This window comes from Oncorhynchus keta, chromosome 8 (genome assembly GCF_023373465.1).
Source record: "Oncorhynchus keta strain PuntledgeMale-10-30-2019 chromosome 8, Oket_V2, whole genome shotgun sequence".
NCBI lineage: Eukaryota > Metazoa > Chordata > Actinopteri > Salmoniformes > Salmonidae > Oncorhynchus > Oncorhynchus keta.
The window spans coordinates 14,839,406-14,854,588 of NC_068428.1; the positions used below are offsets into that span (position 1 = coordinate 14,839,406).

Below are 15,183 nucleotides of genomic sequence, written 5' to 3' on the forward strand. Positions count from 1 at the left end.
ACAGCATTGAAGATCCCCAAGAACACAGTGGCCTCCATCATTCCTAAATGGAAGAAGTTTGGAATCACTAAGGCTCTTCCAAGAGCTGACCGCACAGCCAAACTGAGCAGTTGGGGGAGATGAAAAGAGCTCTGATGTTATCAGTGTTTATTACCCGAAAACAATAACAGAGCTGTGTCTGATACTGATATCAGCACAGTCATCTAGACAAGGTCTACAGCCAGCCAGCCAGCCAGCCAGCCAGCCAGCAAGCGTTATGTTGGTCTGTCTATCTGACATCTAACAGTGCCGACGTCCAGAGAGCAGTTCTATGTCATTGAGCTCTAAGCAGGCGTCATCGCTGCCACGGCCAAGGTTAGGAGAGCAACAGGAATGTTGCCTGGTACATCTAGTTCATAGTCTTTCTGCACACCAAGATGTGTGCATTCGTACGTTCATGCCCTACCAATTCATCCAGTCTGGCCAAAGTCTGCCACAGCAGCTTTGAATAACAACTTCCCAGAGTTAGCTGCTAATTGAATCTCGTATTTCGAGGGTTAAGTAGAAGAGAGGACAGTAGTCACCCTGGCATAGTATTTCACAAACGCTGCTGTCTGGTGTGCCTTGGATGGTGGGTGAGAGGTGGTGATAGTGTAGAGTGGGTGAGAGGTGGTGATAGTGTAGAGTGGGTGAGAGGTGGTGATAGTGTAGAGTGGGTGAGAGGAGGACCTGGGCCAGTGGGGTCAGAGCAGTGTGTGCCAACTGGGTCAGAACATAAACATGCTCTGTCTAGCCTCACTTCATCATCTGAATGCTCCTGGCTGTCTTTCCACTCTACTGCTCTAACATGGAGATGTAGTCAGTTCTCTGGTAGTTTGGCTCCATATTTCACTTCTTTATTTACCATTTAATGTTGTCGTCACATTTTTTGCGTAGCAGCCAAACTAATGATGAAGTGGTCATCATTGATGAAATTGTTTACAAAATTAGATTAGTCTCTAATCTATGTATTTCACATGACTCTGCAAGGGTGATCCATCCTCATTTTTCTCCTATCACAACTGTTGAACTCTGTAACTGTCTTGACCTCGTGATGAAATCCCTGAGCAGTTTCCTTCCTCTCTAACTGCGTTAGGAAGGATGTCAATAGCTCTTTAGTGACTGGGTGTGTTGATACACCCTCCAAAGCCTAATTAATGACTCCACCATGCTCAAAGGGATATTCAGCGTATGCTTTTTAAATACCAATCGGTGCCCTTTGGGGTTCCTGAGGGGTGCAGTGATCTAAGGCACTGCATCACAGTGCTAGAGGCGTCACCACAGACACCCTGGTTTTATTCCAGGCAGTATCACAACCAGCCGTGATTGGGAGTCCCATAGGGCGGCGTACAATTGGCCCTTGCGTCATTCGGGTTTTGCCGGTGTAGGCCATCATTGTAAATAAGAATTTGTTCTTAACTGACTTGCCTAGTTAAATGTATAATGTAAAAACATTTGCGAGGCATTTGAAAAACCTCCCTGGTCTTTGTGGTTGAATCTGTGCTTGATATTCACTACTCGATTGAGGGACCTTACAGATAATCGTATGTGTGGGGTACAGAGATGGGGTAATCATTAAAAAATGTTAACCACTATTGAACACAGAATGAACCCATGCAACTTTATTAAGGCTTGCCATAAAAAAAGTGGATGAATACTTGACTAAATTTTAATAGGGATGTGAATATTGTATTTGTAAATTCATCACTGTGTAAATAAATTCAATCACCATTTACAGCTCGACCTGCCTGCCTCCTGCTGAATCTTTGTCCTTACGAGTGGACTGCTACAAGGGCCCTAATTTAGATAGGTTTCTGTCTAGAATATCCAACATTTTGGTCAGCAATCTACTGTAGTTGACGTCGTTACATTTTTCTCTGTCGTCTCTGCTTCTTTCGCGGAGCAAAGACATTTAGGGACCATTAAGAAATGTAATACATTTTGTTTTTTAAAACAGGAAATGTTTTCTGTAAAAATGTAATAAATGACATCAGGTTGACCAGTTGTAAGAAAATAGAAAGCTGTAAAAACGACTCAAAATGTTAAGATTTCAGTTTGGCATGAATGCATATTTTATGTGGTTGAAATAAAATCAGCTCTTATGATACTGATAAACATAGCACCTTGACAGACGGTTCCTAATTGCACATTCTCTCAAGATCCTCTCAAAGAAAGAAAAAAGAAAAACTCTATGCAAACTCACACATACTACACTGGCACTCCCAAACACACACACACACACACACACTCCTACATACATGCTCACACACATGCATATTGATGCCACACACACACACTCTTTCACACTGTTTAGTATACAGTATATCCTGATTGCCTAGTCACTTCTAACCCTACCAACATGTACATACTAGAGGTCGACCGATTATGATTTTTCAACGCCGATACTGATTATTGGAGGACCCCCCCCCCAAAAAAAGCCAATACCGATTAATCGGCCAATTTTTTAAAACATTTTATTATTTGCAATAATGACAATTACAACAATACTGAATGAACACTTATTTTAACTTAATATAATACATCAATAAAATCCATTTATCCTCAAGTAAATAAAAAACATGTTCAATTTGGTTAAAATAATGCTAAATCAAAGTGTTGGAGAAGAAATTAAAAGTGCAATATGTGCTACGTAAGAAAGGTAACGTTTCAGTTCCTTGCTCAGAACTTGAGAACATATGAAAGCTGGTGGTTCCTTTTAACATGAGTCTTAAATATTCCCAGGTAAAAAGTTTTAGATTGTACTTATAGGAATTATAGGACTATTTCCCTCTATACCAATTGTATTTCATTAACCTTTGACTATTAGATGTTCTTATAGACACTTTAGTATTGCCAGTGTAACAGTATAGCTTCCGTCCCTCTCCTCGCTCCTGAAATGCTATTAACATGCGCTAACTAGCTAGCCATTTCACTTCGGTTACACGAGCCTCATCTCGGGAGTTGATAGGCTTGAAGTCATAAACAGCGCAATGCTTGACACACAACAAAGAGCTGCTGGCAAAACGCCCGAAAGTGCTGTTTGAATGAATGTTTACGTGCCTGCTTCTGCCTACCACCGCTCAGTCAGATACTTAGATACTTGTATGCTCAGTCAGATTATATGCAACCGGGACACGCTAGATAATATCTAGTAATATCATCAACCATGTGTAGTTAACTTGTGATTATGATTGATTGTTTTTTTTATAAGATAAGTTTAATGCTAGCTAGCAATTTACCTTGTCTTACTGCATTCGCGTAACAGTCTCATTGTGGAGTGCAACAAGAGAGAGAAAGGTCGTTATTGCATTGGACTGGTTAACTGTAAGGTTGCAAGATTGGATCCCCCGAGCTGACAAGGTGAAAATCTGTCATTCAGCCCCTGAACAAGGCAGTTAACCCACCGTTCCTAGGCCGTCAATGAAAATAAGAATGTGTTCTTAACTGACTTGCCTAGTTAAATAAAGATTAAATAAAGGTGTATAAAAAAAATCGCCGCCAAATACTGTTTTCCAAATGTTATGAAAACCTGAAATTGCCCCTAATTAATCGGCCATTCCGATTAATCGGTTCAACCTCACCTCATACCCCACCTGTGTTACCTCACCTCGTACCCCTGCACATTGACTTGTTACTGGTTCTCCTTGTATACAGCCTCGTTATTGTTATTTTATTGTGTTACTATTTCCTTTTTTATTTAGCAAATATTGTTCTTACTTTTTAACTCTGCATTGTTGGGAATGGGCTCGTAAGTAAGCATTTCACGGTGAAGTGTACACCAGTTGTAATTCGGTGCATGTGACCAATAACATATTATTTTATTTAAAATCATTCATATTAAGGCTACTTGAGAGGTTTATAGACCTAGAGTCAGAGTTTCCATTTAATCCATCTGAACAGTAGGCTACAGTCTACTTGACGCCCCCTCACCATCTTGTCACTGTCGAACTTCTATAGCGCCTCACAATCATCGCACATAACAAAGCCGGCACTGCCCTCATCCTCTTTTACCTCTTCACCAAATCTGAAGTGGCTTTTCTGGATCTTCCCTTTATTTTCAACTCTCCTTTTCACAGCTTTTCTCTTTATTGAATTAAACTCCGACATTGTCCACAAAAGCATTTGGCGATTGGCATGTCGGCTATGTGGCGCGCATACAGTTAGGCCCTAAAGCTTAGGCTTACGCACTCATGGCAGATAGATATAAATTCCACAAGAATGATGATACATTTTATTTAAATCCATAAGTGTATTTTCTCTTTATTTAATCCACCCACCCTTCATCCACTCAATATGTCATGACCCTAAACCCACCCGGCCCGCGGATATCACCGTGGGGGCTGTGGGCTATAAGTCAACCCGCGCATCACTAGTAGTCAGGGTTTCTCTGGCAGTTCGGCTTTTAGACTGCGTTGACTCACTCTACACATTTTTCCACGACCTAATAGTGAAGGAGTCATCGGAGATGAGATGGTGTTTATTCATATCATTAACTCTAGCTAGGCCTATACGGTGCTATAGCAAGTCTACACCCCCTTGAACTGTTTTCACATTTTGTTGCGTTGTTACAAAATGGGATTGAAATCGATTTCATTTATTCCATTTTTTGATCTACACAAAATATTCCATAATGTGAAAAGAAAATTCTACAAATGTTTACAAATTAATACACATTTAATGTCTCAAATATAGTAAGTATTCGCCCCATTTGTTTAGGCAAGCCTAAATTAGTTCAGAAGTCAAACTTGGTTTAACAAATCACAAGTTGTATGGACTCACTGTGTGTGAAATAATAGGGGTCGACATGAATTTTGAAGGACTACCCCTTCCTCTGTCCCCCATACATAGTGGTCCTTCTGTAGCTCAGTTGGTAGAGCATGGCGCTTGTAACGCCAGGGTAGTGGGTTCAATCCCCGGGACCACCCATACGTAGAATGTATGCACACATGACTGTAAGTCGCTTTGGATAAAAGCGTCTGCTAAATGGCATATATTATTATTATTATTATACTACATCTGTAAGGTCCCTCAGTCAAATATTGAATTTCAAGAATAGATTCAACTTCAAAGAGCTGGGAGCTTTTTGAAAGGTATGTGTTTGGTAGATGGGTAACAATAACAAATCAGACATTGAGTATCTTCAAGCATGGTCAATAATTATGCTGTGGATGATGTATTAAACCACCACAACACATCAAAGATGCAGTCGTCCTTCTGAACTGAGCTGCAGGACAGGAAGGAAACTGCTTAGGGATGTCACCATGAGGCCATTGGTGATTTTAAAACGGCTACAGAGTTCAATGGCTGTGATGGGAGAAAACTGAGGATGGATCAACATTGTAGTGACTCTACAAAAGAAGAATACAAATATACAGAATATTCCATAGAATATTCCATAACATGCATGTGTATGCAACAAGGCACTAAAGTAATACAGAAGGAAAGAAACATGGCAAAGGAAGACACTTTTTGGCCTAAATGCAAAGCCTTATGTTTGGTACAAATCCAAACACAACACATCACTGAAATAACTGCCTCCTTATTTTCAGGCATGGTGTCTGCTGCATCATGGTATGGGTATGCTTGACATTGGCAAAGACTGGGGAGTTTTTCAGGATGAAAAGAAAGGGGATGGAGCTAAGCACCGGCAAAATCCTAGCGGAAAACATGCTTCAGTCTGCTTTACACCGGATTCTGGAAGAGGAATTCACATTTTCAGCAGGACAATGACATATGACACAAAGCCAAATCTACACTGGAGTTTCTTAGCGAGAAGTCGGTGAATGTTCCTGAGTGGCCAAGTTACATTTGTGACTGAAATCTGCTTGAAAATCTATGGCAAGACTTAAAAATGGCTGTCTAGCTATGATCCCCACACCTTTTACAGAGCTTGGAGAATTTTGAAAAGAATAATGGGAATAATGCCCAATAAAGGTGTGCAACGCTCTTATGAGTCTTACCCAAAAAGACTCACAATTGTAATCGCTGCCAAAGATGTTTCTAACATATATTAACTCAGGGAGGTGAATACTTAACTAAAGTGTTATTTTTAATTAAAACATTTTTTTTAATATATAACTTTTCTTCCAATTGGACAAAACATATTATGTTGTGTGGTTCGTTGACAAAAAATGACAAATCCTTTTTAATGTCACATTGTAACACAATAAAATGTGAAGAAATCCAAGGGGGGTGTAGACTTTCTATAGGGTCTGTATGCCCTGGCTCTCTGCCTAATGTCGTTTTTCTATTCTCAGTAGAAAGCTGCTCTCTAAAGGCAATTACCATTGTTCAAATATTGAATTGTAAAAAAGGAGGATTGGATTTTCACTTACTGCATTCTGTTGCGGGTCGACATTTTCATCTCAGATCTGATTGATTTTTATTGTATCTTTTTGACCTGTAGGTTAACTCATTAAATGGAAACAGGATTTGCCAGCTGTGAGTGACAGTCATAGTGCCTACACAGCTTTGAATTATTAGCCTCTCAGTTGGTTCATAATGATCGCTCGTCTTTGTGTGGAATGCCGAGTAGCTGGCGAGGTGAGTAACCTTGGTCTTGTTGAAAACCCTCTCTCTGGTCCTGGGAGTTCGACGCAAACTTTCGGACACCTCTGGATCTGGCTACTCCGTAGCTAGGGGGTTGCCATGGGTCCTTCCAGAACACTCTTCCCTGGCTAGAGTCATGTGACCTGGTCACCCCAATCACAGGCTGTACTTGGTGAGGATCTCAAACCCCCCAACACAGTCGGTGCTTTAGTTGAACAAGGAGATGCAGAGAGACAACCGGTCAGAAGAACTTTGCACCACTTCAACACAACTCACCAATGGAGTCTTCCTACAAGGACAATCCTCCAACCTGGACTTCCCAACTGTGTGATAGCGCATCGCTGATGATACAACCACTTCCACCATTACTTCCTGTTTCAATGCCGGCTGTCTTGAGCGTGGTATGAAAATGAAAATCTCTGTCTCCCACTGGTCATCCTAAGTTGCCTAACCGGGGAGCTGGGACAGTTGTAGCTATAATCAAAACTGGCACATCTTTTGGAGACCACGCTCATATATACACACCCACACACACACCCACAGCAGAACACACAACTGTGGCAGTCAGCTGCCGGCCATTCCAAAGCAGTTATCCAAGGCAGCGAAAGGGAAGAGGGTGGAGCTTGAGTAACCCCCTCCCTTTCCACACACTCACACACCCCTCCCCTCTTTGTCACAGAGTGAACGCAGCCTTCAGCCTCTCAGTTGACTCCCTCATTCACTCACTCCATCTCAGGCAGTGTGGAAGCCGTGTTGGATTTTACTACTCATCTGTTTGCAGTGGGGTAGAGCAGAGAGTGATAGAGAGAGGATAAAGACAGAGAGAGACAGGGGGCAGAGGAGCAGTGCAGCTATGGGGCAGTTGTGTTGCTTTCCCTTCTCCCGAGCAGAGGAGAAGATCCGTAAGTCCTTGGGTGTGGGTGGTCTTTCTGTCTTCTGGTTTGCTTGTGGCTAGGACTCAGATCTATGGGAGAAAGAAAAGGGCTTATCATTTTACTGTATGTCTCTGTGAGAATGTGTGTTTTTATCCGGGTGTCCATTATTGTGTGTGTGTGTGTGTGTGTGTGTGTGTGTGTGTGTGTGTGTGTGTGTGTGTGTGTGTGTGTGTGTGTGTGTGTGGGTAAGTATGTGCTTTTGTGTGTGTATTTGTATTTGCACCTTAGGTCTTATCTTGGCATTGCGGAAGAGTTTATAGTCCACTATAATCGACGTGCACATGCCATAAACGTGCGTGCTCCTATCTCTGTCACCGGTGTACTGATATCTGAACTTGGGGCTGTCTGTCAAAGTGCCTGTGTCTTTTTCTGGAGCTGCTATGTGCCAACAGCCTCCAACAATTGGCAATGCAGCACACTCAGCACTGGAAGCTCCCATCCTGCCAAACAATTTATTTTTCATTTCTCTATTATAAATCCGTCCAAAGCTCTTCCCAGTCTGGCAAAGCTAGTCTTGTTTAATTTGGCAGGATTTTCTCTCTGCATTGTTTCTCTGTCTCCAACTCAATGGGGGACTTTCTCTGTTGAAACACTGCAATCAGTGAGCTGCCTTTTCTGAGAGCATGTTTGCCCTACTTTTAATTCTAGCTTGGTGGAGGGAAAGAGAGAGAGCGAGTAGCAGTGAGAGGGAAACTAGAGGGGTGGGGAGGAAGGGAGGGAGGGGAAGAAAGAGAAGGGTGAAGAGGTTTGTCATGAGAGGTCAGATGCTCGTTGAGTGATGTGATTGTGTTGTCACCACGCCTCGTGAGCCCAGCTGGGTGCGAGGAGCGTGTCCTTGTTTGGCCGCTGGCTGGCCGTGTGAATACTGTGAAAGGGTGTCTGTGTTTTCCACGGAAAAGGGGACCGTCTGTTCTTCCACGGGCACAAACTGTGAGCCCTGAGCATCTGACAACCCCAACAGCGCTAAATAATAGCTTTGGAATTTTAAAAGGCAGCATGGTGGAGTGGAGGGGGGAGGGGAGGCGGGTAGTTGTAACCAGCTAAAGCCGATCTGTCTGCCTGGTATTCCCAGTGTAGTTAGAAAAGACGGGTGAGGGCCTCAGAACACACTCAGACACATACAGTGCTAGTTAGGTTTGCTGATTCAAGCAGAGGCTTCATTGTGATCTGTATCCATATTGGAAGAGACCACTTGATTGTTCTCTTGCTATGGCATCATGTCAGCCTGAGGTGTGTAGCACATTCCTACTTGTGTGTCTGATGAGTAAGATACATGACTGGCAGAGCGCGCTGTATGGTTGCTGCCTGTCTGCACTCCTGTCGGTCTGCTTTTATGCAGCCACATGTGCATGCACACAGACACACACACACTCAGTGCACAGTCATGGAAAAACACATACACACGGCCTATTCTAACCCCGTCCAAGGACAGATTGGAGCTGGGACCCAATGGCAACCTTGTCAGGCCACCAGCACTAGGTCCCTATAGTGACGGAGAGACAAGCGCCCTGTGATATATGACTGCAGAAGGTCCAGAAGCACTAGGCTCAGCAAACACCCACTGTACGGGCTCATTTGATGCATCACTTTATCTTGTTGGAGAATATCCTAGTTGCTGTGTTGTGAATACTCATTTTTGTTTTGGAATGTGGCTTATCCATTATCCATGAGATAGATTCAATCGAGTGTGCTGGTTGATGAGGTGCAGTGCAGCGGTTGATGAGGTGCAGTGCAGCGGTTGAGTGTGTGTGTGTGTGTGTGTGTGTGTGTGTGTGTGTGTGTGTGTGTGTGTGTGTGTGTGTGTGTGTGTGTGTGTGTGTGTGTGTGTGTGTGTGTGTGTGTGTGTGTGTGTGTGTGTGTGTGTGTGTACAGCAGAGAGCGAGCAGAGCTAAAACGATCCTTCCTCGCCTCATTTCCCTCAGATGACCTGGTGGTTTAGGAGGAGCTCTCTCAGGATCTCCCTAATGGAGCTGCCGTTTCCTCAGGAAATACCTCCAAGCAGACTCCACCGCACCACTCCCCCTTCCAGGGGTGGAGGAAAACCACACACATTTACATTTTAGTCACTTAGCAGACACTCTTATCCAGAGCGAAGTACAAGAGCAATTACGGTCAAGTGCCTTGCTCAAGGGCACATCGTCAGATTTTTTTCCCCCTAGTCGGCTCGGGGATTAGAACCAGCTACCTGTCGCCCCATTTGATAACACGTCTGATGAAATGTCTGGGCACAGGAGTGGAGTAGAGGCGGAGAGAGAGACTGCTGTTCGATACTTGCATAGTTTAATACTCTCAAAATCATTCTAATGCTATCGCCTTGACTACTACGTATACTAGTCTGGGTTTTGGCTTCCCTTTTCTCAGTCCAATACAAAAAGGTGAACCACTTCGCCTTGTCTCTCAGGTGCACCCTGCTGGCTAGCTCTTAATCTGTCAGCCTGATCTCTTCTGCATTATTACCGGTGTGGATGTAGCGTTTAGTGCTCTCATAAAGTTCTCTCTGAGCCACAGCACTAACTAATGGACTAGAGTTCACCTTCACGCTGCTCACTGTTCGCGTGAGAGTGGGAGAGAGCGAGATAGAGAGTCTCTCTAGTCTACGATGTTCAGGTTTGGCTTCTGTCAACCCATAAGGGGTCTGTCTCCTCTGTGAGTTTCCCCCCCTCTTCACGTGGCAAATGCAGACATAGAATTACTAGTATCTAGTTCCGTGGATGTATGCACGCCCTTCTATGTACTGCACACCCTCTCACAGTGTGTTCTGTGGACTTCCATAGTACAAAGTGCACTCTTGCCTTGATTGAGTTGACATGTTTTGCTTCACACTTCTGATAACCAACTTCTATCGCAGCACACACTTCATTCTAATCTGCATACTGTAAGGTAGAATAAAGGTCATTACTTTGCCGTGTGAAGAAAGCTATTTATTTCTCCCCCTCTGCTGTAAGTATTCATTAAATGTCTTTGGAGAGAGACTCATCCCTGAGAGAAATACACTTAACACTGATGAACCTTTCTTAATCTGACTACTTCATTCTGCAACGCAGTGGTCCTCTGAGTACGAGACCATAAAACACCACAGAAATCGAAATGTGTGAGATTCCTAAATCACTGAGTGTTGAAATTCACCAAACCTATCATTCAGCATTGCAATCAAGGTATGCTCTCAGTCAATCAAAAATTTGTATGGCCAATCAAAATAAAGAATAAGCTAATCGCTGCACAACCGCCCCTGATTGTGGGAAAATGGAGTCTCATTTGTGTTGAAGTACTGTTCTGTTGCTAAACGGCTATTGTTTGTCTTGCAGATCTTTTTCAGAGCGGGCCCCGGGCTGCTCGGACAAGTACGTGTGTCTCTGTCTCTCAGTGGGCTCTCTGAGTCCCAAAGCACCATTTCATTTAAAGCACTGTACTCTCCCGGACTTCCTCCTTTTGACATGTTCTTGTGTAACTAGCAGACTGTTTGACTCTAAACCATACTGGAACGAGAGCGTGAAAGGATGACACCAGTGTTTGTCTTGTTTTTAGCCTCGGCTCCTCAGTGTTCTCACTGTTAATGCCAAATCCCCCTGTCACTCTAATGCACCCTCCAACTCGAACATACTTTAATACTGGCAGACTGTCACTGATACAGTAGCTAACAAGAGAACTGTACTGCAGGCACAACATATTTCTCCTAAAACTATAGCCACAGTAAATTCATAGCTTACCTTAATCACTTAAGTGCTCAAAATGTGAATTGTACTCCTCTGGGAATGTACTTAATTGACACTGTATGAGCTTACCATCACTGAGCTTTGAGGCTTGAAGAGCCTTTAACCAAGGGGCTCGTGTTGTGTTGACAGAACTTGACACTGAGCTGGAATAGGGTAACGATCATGTAGCTCAGAGCTGCTAGGCTTGCATGGTGTGAGTAGTGACCGGGTGTAGTAGTGACGCTTGCTGTTGTGGTGTCATTGGTTGTGTAGGTGTGAAGAGGGGTCCGGAGCCTGACGATGAGGAGCTGGTGAGCCTGAGTAAGAGGCTGGTGGAGGACGCCGTGCTGCGGGCCGTGCAGCAGTACATGGATGAGACTCAGCACAACGGGGCCACGTCATCTGACCTGGCGCGGCCCTCAGACAACCTCAACAGTAACACTGTCAACACTACCACCACCGACACCAGCGCCAGCAGCAAGTGACCACAGACAATTCCCCCAGGCGGCACTGGACACTAACCAGCCCAGGCAGGAACTCAGGCAGTCAGCCAGCCCAGGAGCCAATGGGCAGTTGAGGGGTTTTACTAGACAAGGAAGGTGGGCTTTTTGGGGCAGGACACTGAATTGATCGTGGAATCCCTATGCAGCTTTTTCTGTATCTTTAACTCTGTCACCCACTACTCTCAGCAGTCTCCCTCCAAACAAGCCTCTGTCGTGTCTGTCTGCCCAACTGTCTGACTAGTTTGGACCTTCATTCTTTCCTCCTATAAAGAGTTTCCCTTTCGAAGGAAATTGCTGTTCTGATTTATTGGCTGCCAAAGGTCGCCCCAACATTCAAAGTGGAGCTGACGTGTCACGACACACACTACAGACTGATCTGGGACCTGAGGTTAGGTTGGGCTAAACCTCGGCCCTCCGCAAGGTGCGGTCAGTGCAAAGACAATCACCGTCTTTCTACTAAAGCTAAAACAAAACATCACTACAAAATGAACTGCAACTCAAAATCTTGAGGCCAAGGGGATTGAGCTGGACTATGCAGTTAGAAAATATGCTGTGAACTATGTTTACGTGATCCTGTCTCATCTGTGCTGTATGTGGTTAAGACGTGAAGGGTAAATGTAGAGTGGGTCCCATGACCTACCCGTGGTAAAAATCTGCTTTTTAAAATCTAATTAATATACACAGCCAAAAAGGTTGACCTACTGGCGATGAGGATCACATTGGGTGTCTGTTAGTTTGTGTGTGTTTTGTTTGTCCCCTGTAGAAGAGGTTGGTTGATGCAGCAGACCTGGTTGGGAAGCCCCTTCACACACAGAGCCAGTGTCCATCTCAGAAACTACAGGACATAAAGGAGCTTTTATCCCAGCCAGCTGACCAGGCTAGCATCCCCCGGAAGATCTCTGGAGGACAGGATCCATCTGCATCTGACTGACTGAACACTCCCAGTGCCCGCCTCCAGGGCGGCGACAGCACCAAGGAACTTCGCATGCTGTAAGAGTAGGTTACTGTACTACACAGGAGAGAGACACCACAGTACAAACACAACAGAAAGTACATCCAGTTGTCATAGGGGAAGGTTTTTTGTATGATACTATTATTTACATTACTACAAAAAAAGATGTTTGTAATTTCGAAAAGGGTAGGAACAAAATAGTTGGCTTAAAAAAGGACAACTGATGAATTTCAGTTTTTATTTTACATGCTGTTAGCGAAGTAGATGCTTAAATTACCACATCCGAACTGGCCTTAATGATGACTGAAGTGAAGTAGACCTTGATTTATTATTACCTTGCTCTTGGAGGCTTGTGTTTTGTTTATGTCTATATTCAGCTTTTGCATAAATTCACCAGAACCTTAACATATGCTTTGTGTCATGGGATGCTACAGCGTTGTCTGCTGCCTTGCTTATGGTCTCCACAGTCTAAAGGTTGTTCTATGTACCAGGTTTGCTAGATGTCAACGACAGTTTTGTGTGTCATGTCTAGCCACAATGAACAATAAAAAATCTAAATAAATCAGGATATGAAAATCGATCGAACAGACTTTGTTTCCTGTCAGGTTGACTGATGCCTTGAGGGTGTTTTGAATGATCTATGGTGTCGATCTTTGGGGATGGTTCAAGGCAAAGGTTTAGAGCCTTTTGTGACGCAACCTCATTGGAATTTCCTCACAACAGAAGGGTCAGTGGGTAGTTCCTGTATTTTAAAAGCATCGGCCTCAAGCAGTTGTTTTACTCATATACTTTTTACATGTTTTCTCTTCCATTTTTGGATCTTGGCCCTCGAAGCTCCCGTTCGCCTGAGCCCTGGCACCATCTGCCCAAGCAGGGGGGGGGGGGGCAAAGAGAGAGGGGGAGTGGACGCTGCCCAGAGATCGAAGCAGGATTGGCGGTCGTGGGCTGAAACTATACTTATCACGGAGCTACCTGTATATGACCACTGCATTGAAGCCACCATCTGTCATAGTGAAGGCATAACAGTCAAGGTTAAATGTGTCATGATATCAGGCCCAGAGCAATCTCTTTCAGTATATTTGTAATCCATGTTTGATGTCAGAGTTGAGTATTTCATTGTTCATCATCTAGTGACTAAATTCCACTGTCTGCTGGGAGAAGTCGATACTGGGGTCATATACAGTGGGGCAAAAAAGTATTTAGTCAGTCACCAATTGTGCAAGTTCTCCCACTTAAAAAGATGAGAGAGGCCTGTAATTTTCATCATAGGTACACTTCAACTATGACAGACAAAATGAGAAAAATAATTCCAGAAAATCACATTGTAGGATTTTGTATTAATTTAGTTGCAAATTATGATGGAAAATAAGTATTTGGTCAATAACAAAAGTTTATCTCAATACTTTGTTATATACCCTTTGTTGGCAATGACAGAAGTCACAAGTTTTCTGTAAGTCTTCACAAGGTTTTCACACACTGTTGCTGGTATTTTGGCCCATTCCTCCATGCAGATCTCCTCTAGAGCAGTGATGTTTTGGGGTTGTTGCTGGGCAACACAGACTTTCAACTCCCTCCAAATATTTTCTATGGGGTTGAGATCTGGAGACTGGCTAGGCCACTCCAGGACCTTGAAATGCCTCTTACGAAGCCACTCCTTCGTTGACCGGGCGGTGTGTTTGGGATCATTGTCATGCTAAAAGACCCAGCCACGTTTCATCTTCAATGCCCTTGCTGATGGAAGGAGGTTTTCACACAAAATCTCACGATACATGACCCCATTCATTCTTTTCTTTCAGTCGTCCTGGTCCCTTTGCAGAAAAACAGCCCCAAAGCATGATGTTTCCACCTCCATACTTCACAGTAGGTATGGTGTTCTTTGGATGCAACTCAGCATTCTTTGTCCTCCATACACGAGGAGTTGAGTTTTTACCAAAAAGTTATATTTTGGTTTCATCTGACCATATGACATTCTCCCAATCTTCTTCTGGATCATCCAAATGCTCTCTAGCAAACTTCAGATGGGCCTGGACATGTACTGGTTTAAGCAGGGGGACACGTCTGGCACTGCAGGATTTGAGTCCCTGGCGGCGTAGTGTGTTACTGATGGTAGGCTTTGTTACTTTGGTCCCAGCTCTCTGCAGGTCATTAATATATGCCATTTAGCAGACGCTTTTATCCAAAGCGACTTACAGTCATGTGTGCATACATTCTACGTATGGGTGGTCCCGGGAATCGAACCCACTACCCTGGCGTTACAAGCGCCATGCTCTACCAACTGAGCTACAGAAGGACCACATTCACTAGGTCCCCCCGTGTGGTTCTGGGATTTTTGCTCACCGTTCTTGTGATCATTTTGACCACACGGGGTGAGATCTTGCGTGGAACCCCAGATCGAGGGAGATTATCAGTGGTCTTGTATGTCTTCCATTTCCTAATAATTGCTCCCACAGTTGATTTCTTCAAACCAAGCTGCTTACCTATTGCAGATTCAGTCTTCCCAGCCTGGTGCAGGTCTACAATTTTGTTTCTGGTGT

The 15,183-nt window shown here is 43.9% G+C and overlaps 1 protein-coding gene across 3 annotated transcripts in view; it reads left to right on the top strand.

Moving 5' to 3' along the window:
• Positions 1–13,238, top strand: part of LOC118386845 (A-kinase anchor protein 7) — a 59,711-nt gene extending 46,473 nt beyond the window's left edge. For all 3 annotated transcript variants that reach the window (XM_035774764.2, XM_035774765.2, XM_052523532.1), the window contains one exon: positions 11,468–13,238. In XM_035774764.2, the coding sequence (XP_035630657.1) occupies positions 11,468–11,679 (212 nt within the window). In that variant the 3' untranslated portion in view covers positions 11,680–13,238. The remainder of the gene's footprint in view (positions 1–11,467) is intronic.
• Positions 13,239–15,183: the final 1,945 nt, after the last annotated feature.